General features: G+C 50.6%; 5 protein-coding genes across 5 annotated transcripts; 3 read left to right on the plus strand and 2 right to left on the minus strand.

Moving 5' to 3' along the window:
- Nucleotides 1-666: 666 nt before the first annotated feature.
- TGAM01_v209325 (hypothetical protein) lies at nucleotides 667-2645 on the minus strand (the record flags this gene model as incomplete). Its single annotated transcript, XM_024550534.1, has 3 exons — nucleotides 667-1257; nucleotides 1328-1724; nucleotides 1780-2645. 3 exons carry the CDS (start codon nucleotides 2643-2645, stop codon nucleotides 667-669), a joined length of 1854 nt encoding a protein of 617 aa, XP_024404710.1.
- Nucleotides 2646-8003: 5358 nt separating this feature from the next.
- Nucleotides 8004-11422, plus strand: TGAM01_v209326 (hypothetical protein; the record flags this gene model as incomplete). Its single annotated transcript, XM_024550535.1, has 6 exons — nucleotides 8004-8976; nucleotides 9065-9832; nucleotides 9903-9922; nucleotides 9998-10132; nucleotides 10185-10309; nucleotides 10375-11422. The coding sequence occupies 6 exons, from the start codon at nucleotides 8004-8006 to the stop codon at nucleotides 11420-11422; spliced, it is 3069 nt and encodes a 1022-aa protein (XP_024404711.1).
- A 1108-nt stretch (nucleotides 11423-12530) lies between these two features.
- Nucleotides 12531-13824, plus strand: TGAM01_v209328 (hypothetical protein; the record flags this gene model as incomplete). The annotated part of the gene is made up of 3 exons (XM_018805856.1): nucleotides 12531-12776; nucleotides 12837-12977; nucleotides 13048-13824. 3 exons carry the CDS (start codon nucleotides 12531-12533, stop codon nucleotides 13822-13824), a joined length of 1164 nt encoding a protein of 387 aa, XP_018661046.1.
- A 351-nt stretch (nucleotides 13825-14175) lies between these two features.
- TGAM01_v209327 (hypothetical protein) lies at nucleotides 14176-18924 on the minus strand (the record flags this gene model as incomplete). Its single annotated transcript, XM_024550536.1, has 12 exons — nucleotides 14176-14202; nucleotides 14280-14716; nucleotides 14792-14910; nucleotides 14971-16622; nucleotides 16724-17432; nucleotides 17483-17577; nucleotides 17636-17806; nucleotides 17867-18202; nucleotides 18308-18374; nucleotides 18422-18506; nucleotides 18596-18701; nucleotides 18781-18924. The coding sequence occupies 12 exons, from the start codon at nucleotides 18922-18924 to the stop codon at nucleotides 14176-14178; spliced, it is 3948 nt and encodes a 1315-aa protein (XP_024404712.1).
- Nucleotides 18925-21350: 2426 nt separating this feature from the next.
- Nucleotides 21351-23041, plus strand: TGAM01_v209329 (histidyl-tRNA synthetase; the record flags this gene model as incomplete). The annotated part of the gene is made up of 2 exons (XM_018805854.2): nucleotides 21351-22544; nucleotides 22619-23041. The coding sequence occupies 2 exons, from the start codon at nucleotides 21351-21353 to the stop codon at nucleotides 23039-23041; spliced, it is 1617 nt and encodes a 538-aa protein (XP_018661044.2).
- Nucleotides 23042-24455: the final 1414 nt, after the last annotated feature.

Raw genomic sequence — 24455 nt, forward strand, 5'->3', positions numbered from 1 at the left:
GAAGCGTTACATCAAGCAACTTCCGTTCAAAGTTTCAAGGGTTCACGTCAGTAGGCCAGACCCCATCACACTGACTGATGCCGGTTGTTTGCGATTGCGGGGTATAATCACCAAGAGCAAAGCCGGGCGTGACTGCAAGGGCCCTTTGGCTTCTTAGAATTTCTTCATTGGCTGTGGCACAGCGTGTGACTACGGAGCATAATTCGGACAATCACAGTTGCATCAGTCTCAAGTCTTGTCGTCTTGATGGTTCATGTCTACATGTCCAGTCACGTCGAAAGAAAGGGCATCCAGTTGTTGCACGGCACGTTGTATTTGTAGATGACAAGAAAAGTCTGTTTATCAATTCCAATCGCTACCACATGTATACATGTCTTTCATTTGCTTAAAAAGAAGAATCCATAACAGCCAGATCAAGAGGCTTTCTGTGCTCAAATTGCCGACAACGCCGATAGAGAGGAGGGGGATAGCCTCAGAGTTGAAAACATGACTGCCAGAATAACTTGATATCATCGTAAAAAGGAGGGGAATCTGGTATGTGCTCCGGCAAACAAGCCTACAAAAACTGACAAAAGTCTTGGCCCAAAAAACTCCAATATGCAAACGAATGGATATACGAAAACAGTCAAACACACCGCCGGGGCCAACTGTCGGCCGTCTTTTCATCTAGTACCCGAACCCGTCATGCTGATGCACCGGGCATCTTCCCGGGTGATTGACAAACCAGGCTGAAATACAAGATCGGTGAAATCTACAAAGACACTCAAGTCGCGCCATCGGAATGCCAACCGTAAACTCTTCTAAACAAATAGTGCACTCCGCGTCGTCGACACAGTCTTTCTCCGTTGCGGGATACGTGTACATGCCGGTGCGCCGCGGGGGAGGAGGTGGTGTGGCGCTGTCTGGCGCTGCGCGAGGGCTGCCGTAGGTGCTGTGAGATTGGATACATGTGGTGATATGTGACTCTCGTAAGGCTTCAAAGTTGGGTAGTTCCCTAGATGGTAGCTCCAGATGGCAGATGGGACACTCATCCTCTTCTGCAATTTGGGGAGGGAGAGGCAATGCCCTTTGTCGAGATGACGAGCCCGGCTCTCCGGTCAAACGTCGTCGATGAATATGGTGCTGGTTCTGCATATTAAAGGGCGATGGTCCAGCGGCCAGCAGGCGATTCAAAGATGAAACCTCATAATTGGCACTGCTGCGCCGGCGTGAGGATGACGAGGATGAAGCCCCTCCTGCTCTTTGTCCGGTTGGATCCTAGATATTACAGGTCAGATCAGTGGCTCCAGTTAATGGTGTTATTATATACGTGGGCTGATATGCCTACCATGGTGATGCTCCTTGTCCTGGAGGTGTAGAACTGGTAAGGATCATTACTCTGACCAGCTGCAAACACTCCCCCGTATCGATTGTTGACAGAAGGTGAAGGCGGATATCCGCTGCCCGTGCTATTCCGAGACCTGCGTCGTGCCGTACGTGGTGACAACCCGGGAGAGCCGGGGCTTTGCGGAGGCGCTGTATTGGGATCAGGAACACATGGGTTGCAGAGACGCACTCGCTCGCCGCCGGATAGTCCATTCATGTCAACATAACCACCACCCGAACTATCGAAAAACAGTGCTGGAGGAAGTGGCACCTCGGAGCCAGGTGCCCGGACGATGAACTGGTGCGGAATGATGATCCTGTGAGGGGAGCAAGAGTTGCAAACAACTCTCCCGCATTTTCTGTTTCCATCATTGTCAGCCATCCATATGTCTGATTCGTGAACAATAAACATACCTGCAGTGGTGTTTGCGCACAAAAATGCTAAACTGAGTGCGACATATAGGACAGTAAGTCACTTCGCCATCGGGCTGCCACCTAGGAAGAACAACCGACGACTGGCGTTCGCGCTCACGTTCAGACGACCTTGTCAGAGAATGGTGGTGTAGAGTATTCTCATTCGATATTCTATCCGTATCGACAGCGTACATGGCTGATAGCTGGTCTCGTGCGGACATCCTGGGCGAGGTGTTCTCTGCCATATCCGCAGCCGGCGCGCTGGTAGACATTGCTCCACTGGGCTGTTCAAAAAGCTCGCCCCAGCTTTCACTGCTGGCCGAGCCGGCTGGCCGCAAGTCGATACTTCTGGAGGAAATGCGAGTTCTGATCGGCAACGATGATGTTCTAGCGGGTAGAGCCGCAGGATCCGCTGTTGACGTCCTCGTTGTGTGGCTCTCTCTTCTCTCAGCCGCCAGCCCAGATGTTATCTCTGACGAGGACGCCAAAGGATCCGTAACAAGACTATTTTCACCCCGCTGCTGTTCGGCTGCCGTATCTTCTTGTTCTGATTCTGGGATTTCGTCGATCGAACTTCTGGGAGAAACGAGATCGTCTCGAATTTCGGTCGCTTCGGCAGCGCTCTCTCTTGGCTCGTCGGTGCCGTCTATAGAGAGTCGCCTCTCCACCAGGTGAGACGGGCAGTCAAAGTATCGATAGCACTCCTGGTCGTGAAATTCGGGCGTTCGCCAGCGACAAGTAAAATCTTGGCTGTTTCGTTCCTCGTCGCTCGAATAGGGCGAGTCAGGCGTCGCATCCGCAGTGACACTCGCCTCCCTTGCATCATGGGGGGCGAGAGCGCTCGGTCCACCTTGCTGGCTGGCCATGCTGCGACAGTTTAGACAAAGACAGCGGCTTAAACAAAGACAAGATGGCGGGACAGAACGGTCGGTGACGCCGAGAAGAAACTGGGTTGGTCCTGATGGCCTCTGCTCCGGCGGAACGAGGGATAAACAGTAGCGAAATAGAGTGCGGGCGGGAAGCTTATTATGTGTTGATGATAATAGACCTCAAGCCCCCCCAAGCGCGAGACACTTTGAGCGATGATGCACCACAGTACCACGCCTCCTGAGAGGGTTCAAGTCATGTTCGAGTGATGTAACCGCTGTAAAGGAGACGCTGCGTCAGGCCAGCAGAGCGATCAAACAGAGCGGAAATGCATGGAATCACCACCTCGTCGAAGCCCCCTTGAATGTAATGTAGGTTGAGACACACGCGATCACTTATCGCTCAGGCGGGTGAAGCTTATCGAGAGGGTGGCGCCCCTTAGTCATCCGCCCAGCTGACTTTTGGTGGCAATCCTGGTTGGAGGATGCTAATGCGGCTGGGAGCTCAAACGACTGAAGCGTTCCATCGTTTTGTTTCGTGGTCACTGGATGGTACTGTACATGTAATTTTGCGGAGCTATCTACGGAGTACGTGTATGTAATATCACTATTCAGGCAGTAGTACCATTAGTATGATAACAACGCAACTACCAAGCACTTCCCAGGTAGCTTAGCAGCTACGGATTTTTGTGCTAAAAATACTTCAAAAAGATTACGGCTCATCCAGTTGTACGAAAACGTCCATGTACTCCGGAGGAACGATAGTTTGGCTGCTAGCTTTGCAAATGGGGTATCTCGCTTAGACGGCCAGGACGCCTCCTTAATCAGAACTGCTGCAAGCAACCTTGATGGTAATGTCAACGACAGTGAAGATAATGTTGACTGATATTTACTCTCCCACTTCGCGGTCGTTATCCCAGTGTATAAACGAAACGACCCTCCATTGCCACGAGTAATGCCGAATTTGCTTTCCCCAGAAATACAAGGGGATCCACATAAGGAGGACTCCCCCCGCAATTCCCGCCATGGCTCCAAATGCGTCCTGGTAGCCAGAGAGGTCGACCCAGGGATTTGTTTCAAAGGAGAGAAAGAAGGCGAACAGGGCTGGTCCGTGTTAGTCATGGAGAAATCCCTTGACAGCATATATACAAGCAGCGAGCGAAACGTACCCTTGAATCCGGTGACTGCCAACGTTATCTCACCTGCCACTGGACGGTAAGAATCAATGACATAGACTATGCAAATCGTATTGGACTGCGTGATGGAGAAGTTGACTGCATTGAATGGATTAGACTCAGACTCATTCTGTGATTGTTTCATGGGTGAATTCTCTTACGGAGGCCTAGTCCTATGGTTGGACATATCCAGTGAAGCTTGTACTGAATACCAACGCCATAGAGGATCAGGGCAAGTGGCGCGGTGATTGCAGATATCATCACTGCCGGGAGTCGCATTTCGGGCTCTCGAATACCATTGTTTCGTTTCGTTAGGACATCGGCAACCTTGTCTCCGAGGTGGCCACCTGCTGGTAGGCCGAAGAGAGAGCCGATGACGGCGGCGATATAGCAGAGCCCAACCTGGTAAGAAGCAAATCCATACGTCTGGTTGAAAGCCGCAGCCGAGTTGGATGTAACCGCCACTAGAAACCCGATTGTCACTGCTAGAGAGAGAGCAGCCCATAACACCGGCGGGAGAATTATTAAGCCAAAGGGGCGAATCAACATTTTGAACATGTTTTCGCTCGTACCGGCAGCCTTGAATACCAAAAGCGACTCAATGTAGCTCATTTTCTTTGTGGAATTCTGTGTCTCTTCGCGTACAGTCGACACCTGTTTCTCATCTGACACGTCTGGAGAGGGCGACTCATAATGATCTGTCCGCAAATAGCTGGTCTCAGGCACAGTAAAAATAAGAAGCAGAAGGACAAAGCCAACCAAAGCGGAGCCGACTTGATAGATGGTTCTCCAGGTATGGTCTATTGTAATCAGACCAGATACTATCAGACCAGCAGCTGCGCCCACAGATAGAAAGCATGTATACGCAGACATGACCCTGCCTCTTTCATGGAGAAAGAAGATATCCGCAATAGAGATGGGCGCAAGCGTCTCTGCCGCGCCAGAACCAAACCCCATGAGGATCCTCCCCACCAGGAACCTGGCATACGATTTTTCAAAGATGAGCCATATAGCCATGGCAAAGTAGATTGCGTAGCTCACGACGTATACTGGCCGGCGACCCCATTTGTTGGCAGCAGGGACCCAGACAATGTTGCCCATGCCTTGAAGCAGAGACGTGGTAGTGAAGAAGTACGCAGCTTTGGGAATGGCTGAAGTAATTAGTGTGCCATTAGCCAAAGCATTGGGATAGAAATCCATAGCCGTGGGCACCATCGCGATAGCTGGCCCAGCTGCCAGAAAGTTGCACACTGCCATGGTCAGGCAGAGAACGCCAGCGACATAATACTTGCGCCATTTCGACCTGAGTGTATGTATGCGTGAGCTTTAAACCCACCGAACAATGCTGTTTATTGTCAGGATAAGATGCAGTGTGCAATTACATACCAGTTGAGCGGATCATTGGGGTCGGAGGATGGCGTGGGGACCAGAATTACGGCATTCGTTTCTTGGTCAATCAGTCGCAGATTGCCGAGGGTTCGTTTGCGGCTCTTCTCCTTGATATGCTCCTCGGCCTGCGGATCAAGTGCCGGGGCAATGACATCGTCCTGAAGGGTCATGATGGAGCGTGCAAAGAGTGGCGCGAGATGGGCCCTGAGGAGGTTGAATGAGGACTTCAACTCGTGCTCACGAATTTGGCATCATTTGGGAATTGTCTATAAGCTTTCTGTTCTTTTCAGGCAAAATGCTGTCTCAGACGATTGGCACCGTGAGCATGTTGCGCGGCCGTAGAATTAGCCCGAGCAGGCACAAAGAGAGGACAGGCTCTGCAACCTCAGGGGGGGCTGCAGACCGCAGATTGCATGTAAGAATGCAATACTTGTACTATCAAGGCAAGCACATGCAGGGAGGGAACGGGCCCACAGGAGGCGATGGGATAGCAAATGCGCGGCGCTTGGAGGTCGAAGTGAGGGTTGAGCTGAGACACGCGGCTCACGGCTGCCCTATGGCAGTTGAGGCAGATCTGACCTGCGAACAGTCGTCAGTTTTTGGTTACTAAGATAGAAAAGAAAAGAAAATACTACCACATATTCAGCCTTTCAGCGGAAATCCGAAACATGTCGTGCCAGGTTTAAGGGTCTAGCGAGACGTGCCGCGGCGCCAGGCCTAGCAATCGATTGCGCTGCCGCGAGATGGGTGCCAGCAGAATTGAGAATAGGGCGCCGAATTTAGATACCGGCACCAGCATAGCATTGCCCCCGGTATTGGCGAAGAGCACTAGGCCTACCTGTAAACGGGATAGATAGGGGTCCCTAGCTGTGGGTAGGCCCCAGGGAACCACGAGGGATGCCGGGCGACAACGTGCGCGTTCAGAAATGGGCACCTAGAGATTAGATACTGGGGGCATCAGCCAGCCCGTTTCAGCATCCCTGTGCCCGTTACGATTGCGCAACCAGCAGGACGGATTCTTCCGTCTTTGAGACGCCAACGGTGCTGCTGTACCTGATTTTACTTGGAGCACTACAAGGTAGTATTGAAGACGCAGCCGTCTTGAGCATCAGGCAGTATCGATATTCGTATACCCAGTAATTTGTATCATTGTATGCTAATATGATATCAAGACCGGCGCGTGTGTCCGGCGTTGATTAGTACCAAGTGGCGTTCTTAATCTGCAGACTGCACAGTCCACCGCATGATCTCAATCTCGTGCCACCTGTCAACTCAGATGGAAGCCACATGGCCGTACCAATTACTCGGTATTCCAATAGAATTACAGCTGCCGTCACGAACAACTACTAGCGCGGGCAGTGTCAACTCAGTCCGGGAGGATGCCAACGCTAATACTGTATAACCATATCATCGGCCTTGTCCCGCCAGGTCCGAGATGCTACATGCATTGATATTGATGTCTCTACTATAGGTACCAGATACTGTGTAGACTGCAGTACCTAACACTTAGCAGTAAAGTTGCTCAAAGTACCGTACATGGATTAATACCTTGCTTTTCTTTTTTTATACAGTTGAACCGCATTCTGATCGGCTCGCAAGTGGCAACTACAAGTATTTTCTCTGGATAAAGAAGAGCATCGCGGCTCTCTGGTTAAGCTTTGGCTCTAGGGCGCGCCGAAAGAGTTCAGGCTTAACAGCAACGTGCCCACCTAAACCGCTCCAGCTGGGCCCCGGCCTGATGCTAAGGAGCGCCAATAAAGCGCCTCCTACAAGCAGCGCTGCTCACGGAGGAGCTGCTTCTTACGGGAAGATGCAGCGGAACAAGAGGTTGTCGTTGGCCGCCTCGATATATTTCTGCTAAGCCGCAAATGCCGCGCAAGGGCCGGCGGCACCCCAGATCGCCCCCACACTCTGCAGCCAGCTCGTTTGTCGTTGGAGCCGCGGTCCAGGTACTCGACCTCTCTTCCTACTAGTACGATGTAGGTATCTTAAGAACCTCAGCTGTGTCTTCAGCCCTGGCTGCAAAGCTCTGGCACGCGTCCTCAGAGCTGCTGGTAGTAGAGGTCGGCCAAAGAGAAAATTCCCCGATAACCCACCGGGGGGCCCGAGCCGCTCTTTGCCTTCGGGCTTCACCATTGGCTGCCGTTACGGGAGATGCTCGAGGGTCTGGCACCGAGCACATTACGCGTAACCGCAGGTCTGGCCTCTGCAACTGTTTCAACCGCCGAATCATCGACTTTGACCACGCAAGCCACGTTGCTGCGATTCGCTACGCTAGATTGCCAGCTAGTGGCCTGCCAAGCTCGCTCGCCACAGCGCGCGCCGAATCTACTCGCGACGTCTCGGGCGTCAAAGTGGTCGAGTCTAGGTGTAAGTAGCGCCATCTGCGCCATCTGCGCCATCTGTGCCTTCTGCGGTTCGGTAGCTGGCATCGGCTCATGTCTGGTGTTTAGGTTGATTGAGCACGCTGATTGAACGCTGCTGCTACCACTTCAACAACGTGCACTTCTTGATCGCATTCCACTGCCGTTCAACACCCATCACTAGCATCAACTACTAGGCTCAACTGCCGCTTCAGGTCCTCAGCCTTACCGGTAACGGCGTTGCCATTGCCCCGGCCCCTCTCATCCGGGAGCCTCTAGTCTAGCTGTCGTAACTTCACCTCGAGGAGGCGCCTTCTCCTAATCTCTCGCGAGGCTGTCCTCCAAGCCTTGATGCGTTGCGAAACCCTGCCAAGCCAGCGAACCAGGTGGATATCGGGGCCTCCGCCAGCTCCATAGCCTGGCCACACACAATGGCCGGAACGCTGTCCCATATCCTCGATGGCCCTGGCAGCGATCTTCGGCCTCTGTCCGCGCCTGAATCTTTGTCTGGGTCTCTGTCTGGGTCTCAACCTGCACCTGCGCCTGTGCCTGTCTCTGAGACATTTGTGGCGGCAAAGCAACAAACTGTGGGCTCCGATGCTATCGCTACAAGTATAGCAGCGCCGGCGCCATCGAATCCGACGACCCAAAGTCACATCATCATGCAGGCTGTTCCGTCATCCACCACGCCTGGTCCTGCTTCAACAACTTCTCCAGGGACGCGTACTGCTGCTGGCACTACCATTTCTGCTCCAGGTACGACTACCGACCCATTCGCCAGCAGTGTCACCGGCGAAACTCCAGCACCAGCACCCCACCAGAGCCATCAGAACAACAACCCTTATGCTTGCCGCGACTGTGGGCGCTCATACTCGCGGCCAGAGCACCTCGTTAGGCACGTTCAGACGCACACCTTGGGTCGGCGCTTTGCTTGCGAAATCTGCCACAAGTCGTTTGCGCGGAAGGATCTGTTGAGGAGGCATGTTACCAACCATGAGAACGATTCGCCCAAGAAGCGGCAACGACTGGTTTCGACTCCCAACTCTAGCCGCGTCACCCAGGCCTGCCGCCCTTGCGCCGCTGCGCGAGTCAAGTGCGACGAAACTAAGCCGTGCAGACGCTGTGTCAGCCGTAACTTGGCATGTTCTTCTTTCGAGACCAGCCCAGGCTCTTCTACCCATCTTCCTCACCTCTCAGGGAGCGGACAGGATGCCCCTGTACAAAATCAACCGAATAGCGGCTCTTATATAGCATCCGCAGATTCGACTTCTACGTTTCAGAATGCCCCTATGAACTTTATCCGCGATAACACAACCAGCAAGAGTAGCCCTCTATCGCAAACCAACTCATCAAGGCAAGATGATATTAGCCAGTTGACAACTCCGGATACTGGAGTGGAGTCAGGTAAGTCTTGCGATTGGCTCAGGGGAGCAAGCTTTGAGTTCTTCACCACGTTGGGAAGCCAAAGACTGACGGCGTCTGCATCATGTAGGCCATACTCTTAGCCAGGCAGCTCACCCACACAACTCGGCGAAAGCTGGCCCTATGGACTTTAACACCATCCCGTTTTTCAATTTCCTACGCGATGTCCTTTACCAGCAGCCTTTGGATCTGCCGCGGCCAACCGAATCTCAAAGTCCAGCCGTGTTAGATTTTTGCGACAACATGAACATGGATCTTACCGAAATGGACTTTGGCCTCCTCGACCACTGGAATCTAGATCTAGAGGACGGCGGAGCTCTGATAACTCCTGCTTTGGTTGGTCAAAATCCCCAAAACTCGGCTGAAATGTCCTCGATGCGACAGAATCTTGCCAATGTCTGGGGAGATTTGCCGTGGAAATGGGAGCCGACTGCCAAGGATAGTGGCTATACGGAGCAGGGTAACCTGCCCATCTCCGCCAAAGATCTTTCTAATGCGCAGTTTCAGGAAACAAAGAAAAACCTTGAGCGAGTCGTTGATCAAAAGCTGAATCTTTCCAGCCGCGACCAGATCCTGGCCATCATCTTAAAGACTTGTCGCGATCCTTCGACGGCCGGCAGGGTGGCTGCCTCTTTTCCAACAGTGGACGTGATGGATACGATGATGCAAGTTTTCCTAGCCGCCCATCTTCGACAGGTATCGACATGGATACACTTCCCTACCCTTAAGCTTAATTCGCTGTGGCCTGAATGGGTTGGGAATGCTGTGGCTGCTGGTGCTGTGCTGATGCCGGCCCCGACGTTGCGCAAGTTTGGATTTGCCATCCAAGAGGCAGTTCGTAAGTGAAATATATATGAGAATCAACTAAATCCTTGGAAAGGTCATATTCTGACATGAAAATTCGCTAGGCATAACCATTCCTGCAAGAGTAAGATTCAAACAGCCGAACAGCCTATTAACATCCGCCAAAGAATGATGAGCTTACGTCTAACTCACGTTGCAGTTTGAAGAAAATAACACCGCTATCCAAAACCTTAGTTTGGTCCAATCACTCATTTTGGGGCAGGATATTGGTCTATGGAGCGGTAACCGCAGAAAGATGGAGATTGCCGAGTGTCATTTGGTGATCCCTGTGACGGTATGGAGAGGATACCACTTGTACATGATGCATACTTACTGAGTGACTTCAGATGATGAGATATCGACGATTTTTCCAGCGGCACATGTATCCTATAATCACGGTCGATCCCTCAGACGAGGGTGAGCTACTACAACAAAAGTGGATGAAGTGGGCAACTGCGGAGCAATGGAAGAGGTCAGTTTCGGAAAGGTTGTTTCTCTGTTTCCATCGACCTATCACTAACGTTAAGGAGAGAAAAGACTAGCATACCACTGCTACATCCGAGAAGCCCAGTTATCGATGACGGCATTGACAAATCCCTGCATGTCGTATTCTGAGTTGACGCTGCCACTGCCAGAACGGAAGGAATTGTGGTTGGCAAAATCGGCGTCTGAGTGGAAGACACTTTACTTATCGGGGACGGCTGGACAACAAAATTCAAGATTGCCATCAATCGCCGACGCATATCGAGACGTACGCCAGCTTGCTGATAACTCTGCACGGATTGACACGCAACTGTCTGTGTCAATCTTTCTCCACGGCTTTTGGTCAATGATTTTTGAATACTCTCAGCTAAGTGTAGTGCACCAATTTCGGAGCTACACCAAAGAAAAGCCAAACTCTATGCTGAACTCCAGACGCCAAGAGCTCCTAAGAGATCTACAGTCGTTTCAGTTTAGCTGCTCAGATTTATCAGGCGTCACCCCTCAAGAACACATCGTGTTAAACCTTCTCATGATGCACCTTTACGTGTCTCTAGATGACCTACAAATCTTTTCAGGCAAACAGGGAGAAGAAGAAGCCCGTCGCATGTACCCCATTTTGCAACAGTGGACAGCTAATCCCGAGTCATGGTTCGCGGTTTGGTGCGCGGGACAGATCTTGCGGCATGCAAAACTGTTTCCTCTCGGCCAGCTGAAAGATTTCTATGCCATAGCAGTCCATCATGCCGCGCTTGCTCTATGGACCTATGGCGTTGTGGCTCGGGCCAGCCAGCAGCAGGACATGGCATCGCAGTATGGATATGAGCCCATGTACCTGGATGAAGGCAATGCGACATCTATTCAGCATTTCTTGAGCTTTGGGCAGGGGATACCTCTTATACAAGGACCCGCGGCCGGATCAAGCTCGGGAGCAGCACCCGGCGAGGCGTCTGTTTACGACCCTCGTGCGTGCATGGATATTGTGCAAGAGATTTTGCAGACGAATTTTAGAAGGCCCCAGGATGCCTTGCCGCCTCTCGTGGAGAATCTTTGCCAGCTGATTAAACAGCTTGGAAACGCGGCATGGGCGGTTGGCTTGGGGTGAGCATCTCATTCCAAGTTTCTCTCCCATATGAATCCTCCCTACATACATGTACAGACATCATATTACTGATCACTGGACGGAGTTGTGTGTTTTTGATGCGATTATTTAATTTTTTTGATCTGTCCTTGTACTTCTTGCTTGATGACTATTTGGCCAAGGATGGCGCATGGTTATATGATACCCGAGTATGGGGCTGTTAGTGTACGAAAGAGACCAGCGCGCTGTGTTTCGAATGAGGATTGTATCTTACTGATGAGTGGGCGTATATACAACCTGTTGCATATGTAAATGTATAATCGTACATATGCTCTCTATCTATACATAATATTGTTAGGTAGATATGCACAGCTACATTTCATCAAGAAGATCGATCTGAATACCAGGCAATACTAGCTGGTGAGTGTCAGATTGATTGGATACCAGCCAACCAAGTCGGAGAGCCACGTGCGTTTAGATTGTGCTATTATTGTCCTTGGAGCTACCTACTGTATAACAAGCGTCTCCACCAACAGGCTATACTGGAAACGACCAGATGCGTTCCATTGCGCATTTCGTAAGACGAGGCTGAGCCAAGATTGGTCATCGCTACCTACCTCAAGCTCCTGTGCCTCCAACAATACTTTTCGTACTGGCGTCTTATTTTACCTTTGGTCTGATTTAACCTTTTTTGAACTGATTTGCTCTCTTTTGCAGCGTGGAAATCGAGAGGCTGGGCGATAGAGTTTTCGCTTTGGCTCGCTTCCCGCGGCCCGTCCCCCACGTCGCGGCGTTTCTCTTCCTTTTTCATCTACTCGCTCTTGTACAGTCTGAGGAAATATCACAAAAGACTTGCATTTAATTAAATCTTCTACTGTTTAGTCTCTTTTTCTCATCTATCGTGATATCTCTTCTCGTTCTCTTTTATATTCTTACCTTCCCACCGCTTCAGTTATAAACCGCCACACAAGAGAGAATCCACCAGCAACAATAGGCTACGACCCACGGGGCATCTCATCATCGTCATCTTCCACCACTCATACTCACTTCATGTTGAGAAATCCGCTCAGCCTTGTTGATTGACCGCTTCTTCGTCTTTCATCTCCAATCTCACCCTCTTCCGAACCGGGCCATGGATTCCAGCCTCTTCCGCTGGCCGTCGCCCGGGCCGCAAACCGCCGTCGCCGTCACCGTCACGGCCACGGCCGTAGCCACGGCGACGCTGCTGCTGCTCGCCAGATCCGCGCTGCGGCCGCGGTGGGGCAGGGCGCTGCCGAGCCCGCTCAAGACGACGATTCCGAGGCTACCGAGCGACGAGGTCGAGCGTCTGGTCTATCAGCCGGATGCCTTTCCGGGGGCGAGGGACGTTGATACGCCGGTGAGTTTGATTGAGATGAGAAAGACTGAAAGAAGAAGTGCCAAACTAATATCATCCCAGTATGGATCCATCCGCGTCTATGAATTTGGCCCCGAGGACGGCGAAAAGGTCCTGCTCGTCCATGGTATCAGCACTCCCTGTATAACGCTCGCTCTCATCGCCCACGGCCTTGTCAAACGCGGATGTCGAGTAATGCTTTTTGTAAGAATCCTAAACTCTTCCCAAGACGCAAGCAAGTATAACTGCTCCCGTACTGACACCAGCCGTATAGGATCTCTTTGGCCGGGGCTTCTCAGACGGCGTCGGCGATCTCCCTCATGATGAGCGCCTCTACACCACTCAGATCCTCCTCGTGCTCGCCTCAAGCCCTCTGGCCTGGACTGGAAACGACGCCTTCCGCCTCATTGGATACTCCTTGGGCGGAGGTATCGCCGTTCACTTCGCCGCTGCGTTTCCTCACCTTGTCTCGTCGCTTGTTCTGCTCGCCCCCGCGGGCCTCATCAATGCTGCAGACTTTGGCGCCGTGTCATTGTTCATCTTCAAATCTGGCTTCGTGCCGGAGAGGATCCTCGCTTACCTGACTCGAATTCGCCTGCAGCAGCCCATCGCCGCCTCCCGAAAGGCCAAAGAGATCTCGCCGTCCGCAGCTGCTGCAGACATCGCCGCCACAGAGGCTACCAGCGACGGCGAGACGCAGAAAACCGACGGCTCCTCCATCCCCTTTGAGCAGCATGTGCTCATGTACGTCCGATGGATGGCTCTTCACCACACCGGCTTCATCCCAGCGTTTATGTCTTCGATCCGATGGGCGCCCTTGACGGACCAGCATGAGAGCTGGAAGCTGCTTGCGCGCCGGAAGCCGGGCTCGACAATGGTCCTGTTGGCGCAGAATGATGAGATTATCGACGTCAAGGGCTATGAGCGTGAGGGCCTTCCTCTTGTGGGCGGTAAGGAGAATGTGGTTTGGAAGGTTCTTCCTGGCACGCATGACTTTGTCATGACGCATTCGGAGAGGATCCTCAAGGAGATGGATGAGTTGTGGAACTAGATACGCTGCTGGACGCGGCAGACTTGAATACTGATATTTAACTTTCGGTTTGAAAAAAAAAAAAAAAAAACACCAACAATTTATAAATTTAGCGGGAGAGCGGCCATATATCAGGCTTAGAGAAGAGAATCTTTTATGTCTATTTGTTGGTTGGAGTTGCGTTACTAGATCTTTCCTTATACTGATGTAGTTGAATTTATAGATCCAAGGATTAAAACAAATTTATATGCCGTGCAAAAAAATACTCCATAAAACATAACAAAGCGCCGCTTATTGCGCCCCAGATGAGATTGTCAGTGATTGATGCGTTAATAGTTTCATAAGCCGAATTGTGTTCTACCACGTAGGAGTTTACCTGTCCAAAGCTTGACTTTGACACTATTTTCACCGCATGCGTTAGCGACAATTTACAAAGAGTTAAAGGACATGTTTCACAGAAGAGAAAAAAAACTCACCATATTCCAGTAAACTCCCTTCTTCTTCAACAGCTCCATATGACTACCCTGCTCAAGAAGCTGGCCCTCGCCCAGCACAAAAATGACATCTGCATTCTGCACCGTCGCTAGCCGATGAGCAACCACAACCATGGTCCGCCCCTTGCTGGCGCGCTCAAACGCCGCCTGCACGAGCTTCTCGCTCTCCGAGTCGAGTGAGCTTGTGGCCTCGTCCAGGAGCAGGATGTTTGGCTTGCGGATCAGGGCGCGAGCAATCGCAACACGCTGCTTTTGGCCTCCCGAGAGGGAAACGCCGCGGGAGCCAATGTTTGTGTTGTAGCCTTCGGGGAGAGAGACGATGAAGTCGTGGATGGAGGCGTCGCGACAGGCTTGGTGGATTTGTTCGTCGGTGACGGTGGCATCGTCGACGCCGAGGATGATGTTGTCTCTGAGAGTGCCTAGCGTGGTGAATGGAAGTTAGCTTTACATATACTGGGTATGAAAATTTTCTGGTAGAGATGTCGAAAACTAACCTTGGAATAGGGTTGGCTCTTGTGCTACGAGTGATAGGTACTTGCGATAATCAAAGACGTTGACATCGGCGATATCTTGGCCGTTGCATAGAATGCGGCCCTTATCGACATCGTAGAACCTAATCGTTTCGAACTATTAGTGGCTCAGAAAGAAATATCAAGCTGCCATTCAGACTAACCGTTCAAGAAGTGAAATGATGCTCGTCTTGCCACACCCAGACGATCCCACCAGAGCCGCAAACTGGCCCTTTTCAATCGTCAAGTTCAACCCGCGGAAGACTGGCATGTCTCGAGTCGGATACTTGAAATGCACATCCTTTAGCTCAATCTTCACGCCTCCTTCCACGTCCGGAATCTCCTTTCCTCCAGAGCTCTTGTCTCGGAACATTGTCTCTCTCGTGTTCAAGATGCGGTTCGAAGCTTCCGTTACTTGTGCCGCGTTAGGGCCAAAGCCGAAACTCTGACCGGCAGACTGCGAGGCGTTCATGATGGCCATGAAGCAGACAAAGTAATTTTCAGGTTTATATTCGCCGCTCGCCAGAAGGCGGCTTCCGTAGTAGAAGATGAGCGCTTGGCAGGCCAATGTGCAGCTGTCGGCGAATCCAAAGAGAAAGCTGGCGAAGCGGGCTTTTTTGAACGCCGTCTTAACGTGGCCATCACATAGTGTTTTGAAACGGTCCGTGATGGGAGTTTCCAGAGTAAGCGACGTAACGGTTCGAAAAGCACCAATCGACTCGGACGCAAACTTGGAGCTTTCGGCAAAGACTTCATTGTTCATCTTTTCAAATTGCAATTCATACCTGAAGCGCCAGTACGACGAGGCGAGAAGAATTGGCATGACGACAGCGACGCCGACCAAGGCCAATTTCCAGCCAAAGTAAAAAGAGATGATGATTGATCCAGTGAGGTTGAAAAGTGCAATGTAGACGCTGGCCATGTTTGCACCCATGAGCTCCTCCAGCCGCTGGGGATCTCCTGCGGCACGAGCCGTCATGGTGCCGTGAGAGTGGTCCTCGTGATCAAAATAAGAAGTCTTTTGGTAAAGGATGGCCTCAAAATACTGCTGCTGATACTTGGCTCGAATGATTGACGCCATTCGAGTAGAAGCAAAAAACGCTCCAAAGTAAGAGATTCCAACACCGACAGCCAGCACAAACCACATCAGAGACCAAAAACGGCTTTCATGAAGCAGCTTTTGACCAGTAAATTCGAATACCACAATGAGTTTTGCAAAGAGCCAGGCTTGCAGCGGAGTTGCCGCACCGGCACAGGCGGTGAAGATTAATGTTATAAACATCAGGTACCAGTAGGTATTAGTCTCATAGAAGAGGCGGCCAAAACTGCTGAAAATGTTGCGCTCTTTTTCGGTGCTGCTGCTATCAGTTTGAGCTGTGGTTTCTTCAAGAGCCTGGCTCTTCTCGCGAGTCAGATTATCCTCGCTATCCGTCGGGTCATCGCTTTCTTCGGCCGTTGATGCATTTCCCAGTGAGAGTGCCTGGGCTTGGACGAGACCAGCATAGACACCGCCTTTCAGAGCAATGAGGCTCTCGTGGTTACCCTGTTCTGCAACTTTTCCCTTCTTGATAACAATGATTCGATCGGCCTTCTTGATAGTGGACAGACGATGGGCTATCGTGATTGTCGTCCGATTCTGTGCCACGCGGTCAAGAGCAGCCTGGACAATGCGTTCTCCTCGAACATCGATCGCACTCGTCGCTTCGTCTAGAATAAGAATCTTCGGCTTTCGAACGATGGATCGAGCAATGGCGATACGTTGACGCTGGCCGCCAGAGAGTTTAGCACCACTGTCGCCAACTAAGGTGTCGTAGCCCTACAACATGGGGTATCCAAATATTAGCACAGTGGTCGGAAAGAGAGAAAATGCCACGGAAACAAGAAAGACGAGTAACGAAGGATCCGTGAGCAACTAACCTGTGGAAGCTTGTCAACAAATTCATCGACAAATGCTTCAATGCACGCTTCCTTGACCAATTTCCTCTTTACTTCTTCCGGCTCGTTTTCCCATTGCGTACCAATTAAACCATTCGCCACGTTTTTGAATATCGAATCGTTGAATAGAAAGGGCTCCTGCTGGACCAGTCCAATCTGAGATCTCCACCACTTTAGATGGATGTCATCCAGAGCATGGCCGCAAGTTGTAAGTTTACCGCTGAGCTTCACTGGTGGGCCGGTGTCTTCCTCTTTCGGGGCCTCAAGCTCTTCCTCAGCCTCACCCGCCTTCTTCTTCTGCTTCTTCTTCTTCTTCTTTTCCGGTTCCACGGCCTCTTCGATAACGTATTGGTGCTTGAGCGAATACCATCTTTCTATCAATCCGACAACGGTACTCTTTCCTGATCCCGATGGACCGACAATAGCGTTAATCTTGCCTGCCTCGATGCGGAGATCCAGCTCGTCTAGAATCCTGACATGAGGACGGCTTGGGTAAGCAAAGGTGACTTTTTCAAATACAATGTCGTCTGTGGCAGAGACCTCAGGATCCGTAAGATGACCCTTCTCTGGCTGGGGTGCGTCTATAACGGTGAAAAACTGGCAGGCTGCAACGGTAGCTTTGCTAACAGCCAACATGGGGGTAGTAGTGCGTTCCAGCGAGAAAACAACATTCATCACAGACATTAAAACACTTTACAAATTAGTACCAGGTCAAAAGTCATCTCAAGAGGGAAAACTCACATGACAATTGTCCCAACGTTATCAGCATGCCCCTCAGCTATCTCCTTAGTTCCATACCAGAATGCCAGGGCAAACGCCGAGAATACGCTGAAGAACTGTACCACTGTTAAAGACGCTCTTTTGTCTATACAAGGAAGAGTATGTTTTACTTACAATCAATCCAAACTGCAGAGAAAGGAATGGAGATGTGTGCTGAGCATGCATCTTGGCTTCTTCGACAGATAGTCCATACTTTTTCGCCATACGACTCTCTGCGCCGCACGCCGAAATCATGCGAATACTAGCAAAGGTCTCGCTCGCAACGGCAGAGGATTTCGCTTCGGCCTAGCAAAGATATGAGTTTCGATTTTGACAGCTGTACTCCCATAAATGAGCATTGCTTACCTGTGATACTCGTCCATGACCTTTGACAATGATAGGCATCAATACAGAGACAGAGAGTCCAATGAAGAGAATGGTCGAGGACGTAACCAGCGTGAGGGCCCAGTTTCGGGTAAACGCAATGATGATCGAAGCAACAATTGTTGCGTTGTACTCAAAAAAGACACCGAGCTTTTCCGAAATGCCAAGCTGAAGAACGTTGCTCGTCGAGGTGATTGTTGTTGTCGCGTAGCCCGGCGGCATCGAGTCCAGAACATGGATGCTCTGGCCAAGTAGTGCTGTCAGGTAGTGCAATCGAATCGCCGAAGATATCCTAATTCCGATCATTCGAAAGGCAAACTATCGCACAGCAAATATCTCTTAGCAGCCAAATTTTTCATATAGGGCAGGCATAATGTGGATGAAGATGCCATGGGGCCTAAACAGTGACAGGGTTTTTCGCACCTTGTTGATATAGTTGAGTCCCAATCGGCCGAGAAAGAGAGCAAACATGTATAAACTGGTGATACGCCTAAGCAATTTGATAGAAGATAAACATCAAGAGTAGTAGTTACTGACGACAACCTGTTTGCTTTTCGGCGAAAAGCATCCTCGCTTTGGTTGGAGGGATCGGTAAAGTCGCTTATGCTGCCGACGAAATTACCTGGAACAAGATCGTAAACTTTATGCACAATACGGCCACATGGAATGCCAGAATTGGGAGTAAGAAGAAGCAAAGTATAAAAGACATACCAAATACTACGTTCATCAACGGCAAGGTGATTCCGGCACCAATGGAAGCCAAGATGCCCGCCGCGTACGCAAAATAGTCCCATTTCGTCGCATATTGGAAAACTCGCTGAGTAGCATCAATGCTGATTAGCACTTTCGGGGTCCATCATTTTGTCTTTTTGGTATATTTATATCGAAAAACACACCAAGTAATCCTTGAATGATGCTAATCTCTGAGGCCGAGCCTTTGGCTGCTCTTGCGCTGGCTCAGAAGCGGTGCCATCGTCAACAGAGGCCGATGCCTTGTCGTCCACAGGATAGCTCGACAGCTCGACGTCGGTCTCTTTCATCTCGAAGTGGTGAAAGACCCAAATCCAATACTGATGAAAATCAAGTACCGGACCTTACGCGAGAATTAAACAAGACGAAGTTGATGGAGGCGAGCCGGAGCGCAGCTGAGGGTGTGCGCCGCAATGCATAAGTAGGTACAAGTACAAATGCGTGGTTGGTCGGTTGTCGTCATGAACCGATACATACGACTTCCTAGGTCGGTCTAGTCCCCCAGCGCGACTCCGGAAACTCACCGCGAGTTTAAGCCCCTGAAGCCCTTTTTTTGGGATACGGAAAATTAATTAGAGCTGGGCGGGCTTCGAAGCGTGGAAGCGATCAATACGCGGGAACTGCAGACGGCGAATCGCAGTGGATACTGATTCTGAGGTAGGGCGGCAGTGGCATATTGGAGAGCTAAAAGAGAGCATTGAGGCAGCCGATCGAACTGTTAGTGAGTTTTTGTGGCGTGAAACGGGCTATTGGCAGCATCTGCTTGAAGCCCCTGCTTGGATGCCTAAGAACGAATCCATCAGTCATTAAAGTCGCAATGCTAATGCTTCTAGGCCTGCTGTGCCCCATCAATCAGCAGATGAAGGACAAAATAGAACTCCAGTCATTTCTCTAAGGACTCTTTCCTCGTCTATCTATTACATGCAGTTATGTTTGGAGTAGGTATTCATGTCCGCTGGCGCCAGATCATAGGTACCTGGCAATATTCTACTCGGTGATATAAACTCGCCTGTAAGTACTCCGATACTGAGCCTCGATAAATCTTTGACGACACTGGCACCTTAATTTCCCACAATAGCACAGCCTACAAGTTAGCTCGTTGCGATCTGGCTTCAACTGCGTATTCCCAAGAACATTTCGGTGCATCTCGAAGCGGTCCGACTAGGTACCATCAACATGAAACCTTCACTCGGGATTACCTCGAATCCCGTTATTAGCACGCAGGTAATGCTGGGGTTGGCCAATCATGGCGCAGCCGCTACGTGTAAAGCCTTCTGCCAGTTATATGCGAGCAATTGTAATGGGCATCAGATTTGGCCTTGTTCTGGAACAATCGCGCTAGGGCCAGGTGGCGCCGTATTGTTCGGTTTGCAAGGATCAATGACAATATCATCGCTAGCACGGAGTATGGAATGCTAGTAGCTGAATTGAAAATGTACAGCTGCAGTTGACAGGTCAAAGCAAGAGGCGTCGTGTCTGCTTCGATAGTGACATCGTTTGATCTGGCTTTTGGCTCTGCCGGGGAGTTGATATAGCCCGAAAAGCCGTTCTGCAAATGGAGCATTTCCGGCACATGGCGGTCCGCCACGCGAGAGGCAACGGTGCCCCGATTAACTGTAACTGCATGTCTCGCCTCCTATGGGCGGCACCTTAACCCAATCTGAAAAGCTTAGATGGCCTGATGTCAACCATCAGCGTGAAAGAGGACACTTGTGCTTCTGCGCTTCGCATTGTGAGTCACGCATCAGCCATGCACTCGTCATGCTTTTTGAAGCGAATGCACACTACGGCCCCTCGTGGGGAAATCCGGGGTTGTTTATCATCAGTGCGTTGCGTAGCCTCAGTCAAAGTGGCGATCAAAAAGGCGACAGCTCTGGTTTCCATCATTGGATGGTTCTTCCCTAATCCGATTTTACTACTACCCTGAATAGGTCACTGAATGGAGTACAGGACGTCTGCCAATACGAACCCTTAAAGCTGCACTCGGGTTGGCCCATTTTCGCTGCGCGACTGCGCACTCGTAAAGTATGACTTACATGATAAATAGTAGGTCAAGATGGATGCAGAGTGCAGACCTGGCATATCAACGATGCTTAATGCGACCAAAGTATCTTGATCACTTGTTCCGTTGTTCTACTCGGCTGCTTGAACGTATATAAACCTGCGTTCCACCAATAGAGATCCATGGAATTTGAACTAAATGCATCCGATGCACTACAAAACACCGCAAGCATCGCACGATGCATTTTATTCAACCTGCATCAGACGTCTCTCTCGCTGGGGCCGAGTTCTACTGATATGTACGTATAAGTGATTGAGTTCATCCCTTATCGATAAACAAAAATTCTGCCCCGCCTGTCGAGGCACCCAAAATTGGCGGGGCTGACTTTTGCGTGACCCATACAAACAGCGCCGATGACTCCTGCCACAACTTCAAGCCTATTTTTTCCCCTCCACCCCTCGGATGAAGATAGTTTTGGCTGCATTTAGGTCTGTTCGACCATATCGGCCATTGTCGCAATTGCAAAGACTTCGTCTTGCGACTCGTCTTCCACGTACCGCATCTTCGTTCCACTCACAGGCGCCAACCGTCGACATGGCTCCCAAAACCAAGTTCGAGCTAAAAACTGCCAAGGGCACAAAAGATTGTAAGTTGTGATTCTTGAGTCACGAGCAAAAACTCGAAGCTTACTCACCCCACGGGAGTGGCAAGGACATGGTCATTCGAGACAAGATCTTCAGCACCATCACCGAAGTCTTCAAGCGCCACGGCGGAGTCACCATCGACACACCTGTATTCGAGCTGAAGGAGATCCTCTCTGGCAAATATGGCGAGGATAGCAAGCTCATCTATGACCTTGCCGACCAAGGCGGCGAGCTTACCTCGCTGAGATACGACCTCACGGTCCCATTTGCTCGTTTCCTGGCCATGAACAAGGACATTCAGAACATCAAGCGCTACCACATCGCCAAGGTCTATCGCCGAGACCAGCCCGCCATGACCAAGGGTAGAATGCGAGAGTTTTATCAGTGCGATTTCGATATTGCTGGCACCTACGACTCCATGCTGCCCGACGCCGAGGTCATCCGAATCATCACCGAAGTCTTTGAAGGCCTAGGATGGAACGGCGCATATACTATCAAGCTCAACCACCGCAAGATCCTGGATGGCATCTTCCAGGTCTGTGGAGTCCCTGAGGACAAGATTAGAACAATCTCCTCTGCAGTTGACAAGCTTGACAAGCTGCCATGGGCGGATGTCCGAAAAGAGATGACCGAAGAGAAGGGTCTGGATGGGGAGATTGCAGACCGTATCGGAGAGTGGGTTGTTTTGAGAGGACGCCACGAGCTGCTCGAGAAGCTCCGCAACGATGAGAAGCTTTCAGCAAACGAATCCATGAAGCAAGGTATTGCGGATGTTGCTCTCCTTTTCGAGTATCTCGAGGCCTTTGGCGCGCTTGACAAGGTTTCATTTGATCTTGGCCTGGCTCGTGGCTTGGACTACTACACTGGCCTCATTTACGAAGTCGTCACCGAAGGCTCTGCTCCTGAGGCAACACCAGGATCAGAAGCCGCGGCCGCAAAGCCATCCAAGAAGAAGTCAAAGAGCAACGGTGAGGACGACGATCGGTCTGATGATCCCACCATCGGTGTTGGAAGCGTGGCTGCCGGCGGTCGATATGACAACCTGGTCGGCATGTTTTCCGGAAAGAATCAGATCCCTTGCGTTGGTATTTCATTTGGTGTCGATCGCATCTTCTCCATCACCAAGGCCCGCATGGCCGCCGACAAGTCCGCCGAGCAAGTGCGTGGCAATGAGGTCGATGTCTACGTCATGGCCCTCGGTGGAAAGGGACTAGTCAAGGAGCGCTTAGAGATTTGCGCAAAATTGTGGCAGGCTGGCATCAAGGTAAGGCATTTTGTTCTCATGGAATTGCACTTCCTATAAGCTAGTAGTGACTATTACTAACGTGCAATCTGCAGGCCGAGTTTCTGTACAAGGCAAAGCCCAAGATGCAGGCTCAGTTTAAAGCTGCCGAAGCCAACGGCGTGCCATTTGCCATCTTTATCGGCGAAGACGAGTTGGCTCAAGGCAAGATCAAGGTCAAGGAGATGGGCTTGAAGGATGGACACCCCGAAAAGGACGGAGTCCTGGTGGACACATCACGCATGGCGGAAGATTTGAAGTACCGCATTCAACGCAAGAGAGAACTAGAGAGTATCACGATACAAGCCGAGGGTCTGAAGGTGGTGGATGGCATCAAGGGTAACCAGGCAGCCAAGAAGGAGGCTGAGGCCAAGGCAGAGGAACCCAAGGCGGAGGAACCCAAGGCGGAGGAACCCAAGGCAGAGGAAGCCCCAGCAGCCTCAGCGGCAGATGCGACGACTGAGACCCCAGCTTCATAGAGGAACCTGACCGAATTGAAAAAAAGTTGAACGCTACGATATGTTGCAATCGAGCAGCATTTTATTCATTGGTGAAATGGAGAGCAAAGGTAGCCAGCATGGAGTCAGCCCTGAAGTGGAATCCGACAGCAAGTCGGCCGCAAAAGTCGGTTTTTAGCCAGAACGGCAAAGAGAGTTGGCCGTTTGGGGGCTTATGTGCTTGGCGATATGCCTGTTGGGCCCCTACATAGCCGAGTGTTAGCCACTGAGTTGGTGTTTTATGTATTTGAAATAACGATATGAGTAATTTTTTTTTTATGTACCTTCGTATGATGATAAATCCGGGTTTTCGTATAGGTGATGTGTGCTAGTTAACAGGGAGGGAAAAGTAATTACACGCTTGAATCCGTACGCCCTCTGATAGTTCTCATCCATCGTCTGTTAGCTGCAGTTGGCTCTTGACCGTCCTTGCTGGCTAGATATGTATGATGTCGGAGATATGGTTACCCGGTGAGCTATAGCTGTTAGTAGATATAAGTTGATCTGTGATTAGTTGGTGTAAGGAGAGCCAACATCACATATCACAAGAGATACTAGTAGTGTATCGGAGTCATGAACAACGCTATCTTTCAGTGTGGACGCACAAGTGCTTTGATGATAATAGTTGTTCTTATGCACAGTATGTATTACTCTTACAAAATCTCATGCGTGATCGACGCAGTCTGCATAACGCACATGCAGCATAGAGGGTCGCTGTAGGTTGGATGACGCATACCAGGTACCCAGCTTTCGGAGCGCAGCATCCTTGACTCAATTAAAACCCTACTCTGTACCAGGATCGAGGAGCGTCAGATTGAATTAATCAATCTTGGGTGTCATGATCACAATGCCTGCTTTGTTACAAATATAGTCATTGGATGTTGCATTTATCACTTATTAATCTGGTACCACGTATGGAGTAAAGACCTTGGAGTTACCTGCAGCTACGATGTATCAAGATGAGCCGTTGATATTGATGGCGCCAACACCACTAGCATAGATAACAGAGTGGAGGTTTTACGGAGCCTTATTGGTCTACCGTTCCGAAGTTGATGAGGCTCATGTTAGTGACAGGCTGGACTACGGGAAGATGAAAATATTGAGAGGCACTGCCGCTTTGTGCTTCGTTGTACAGAGTACGGAAAGTACCGTCACAGTAACGAAAATTCGTTTGAAGACACACTCTTTTCGGACATCTGTGGCTAATAGGAGGTGAATACGAGCCGCAATTCCAAGGTGTATGATGACAAAAACAAGAAAAACAAAGAAAAAAAACAAGATAAACAAGAAAAAGAAAAGAAAATAGCAGAAGCACGGACTGCAACGCCTCAAAAGGAGACGAGAGTATAATCACTAGAGTAGACGAGCGAACGGTCAGCGAACGGACGTGTCGTAA

Source organism: Trichoderma gamsii (assembly GCF_001481775.2).
Source record: "Trichoderma gamsii strain T6085 chromosome Unknown Scaffold_45.2, whole genome shotgun sequence".
NCBI lineage: Eukaryota > Fungi > Ascomycota > Sordariomycetes > Hypocreales > Hypocreaceae > Trichoderma > Trichoderma gamsii.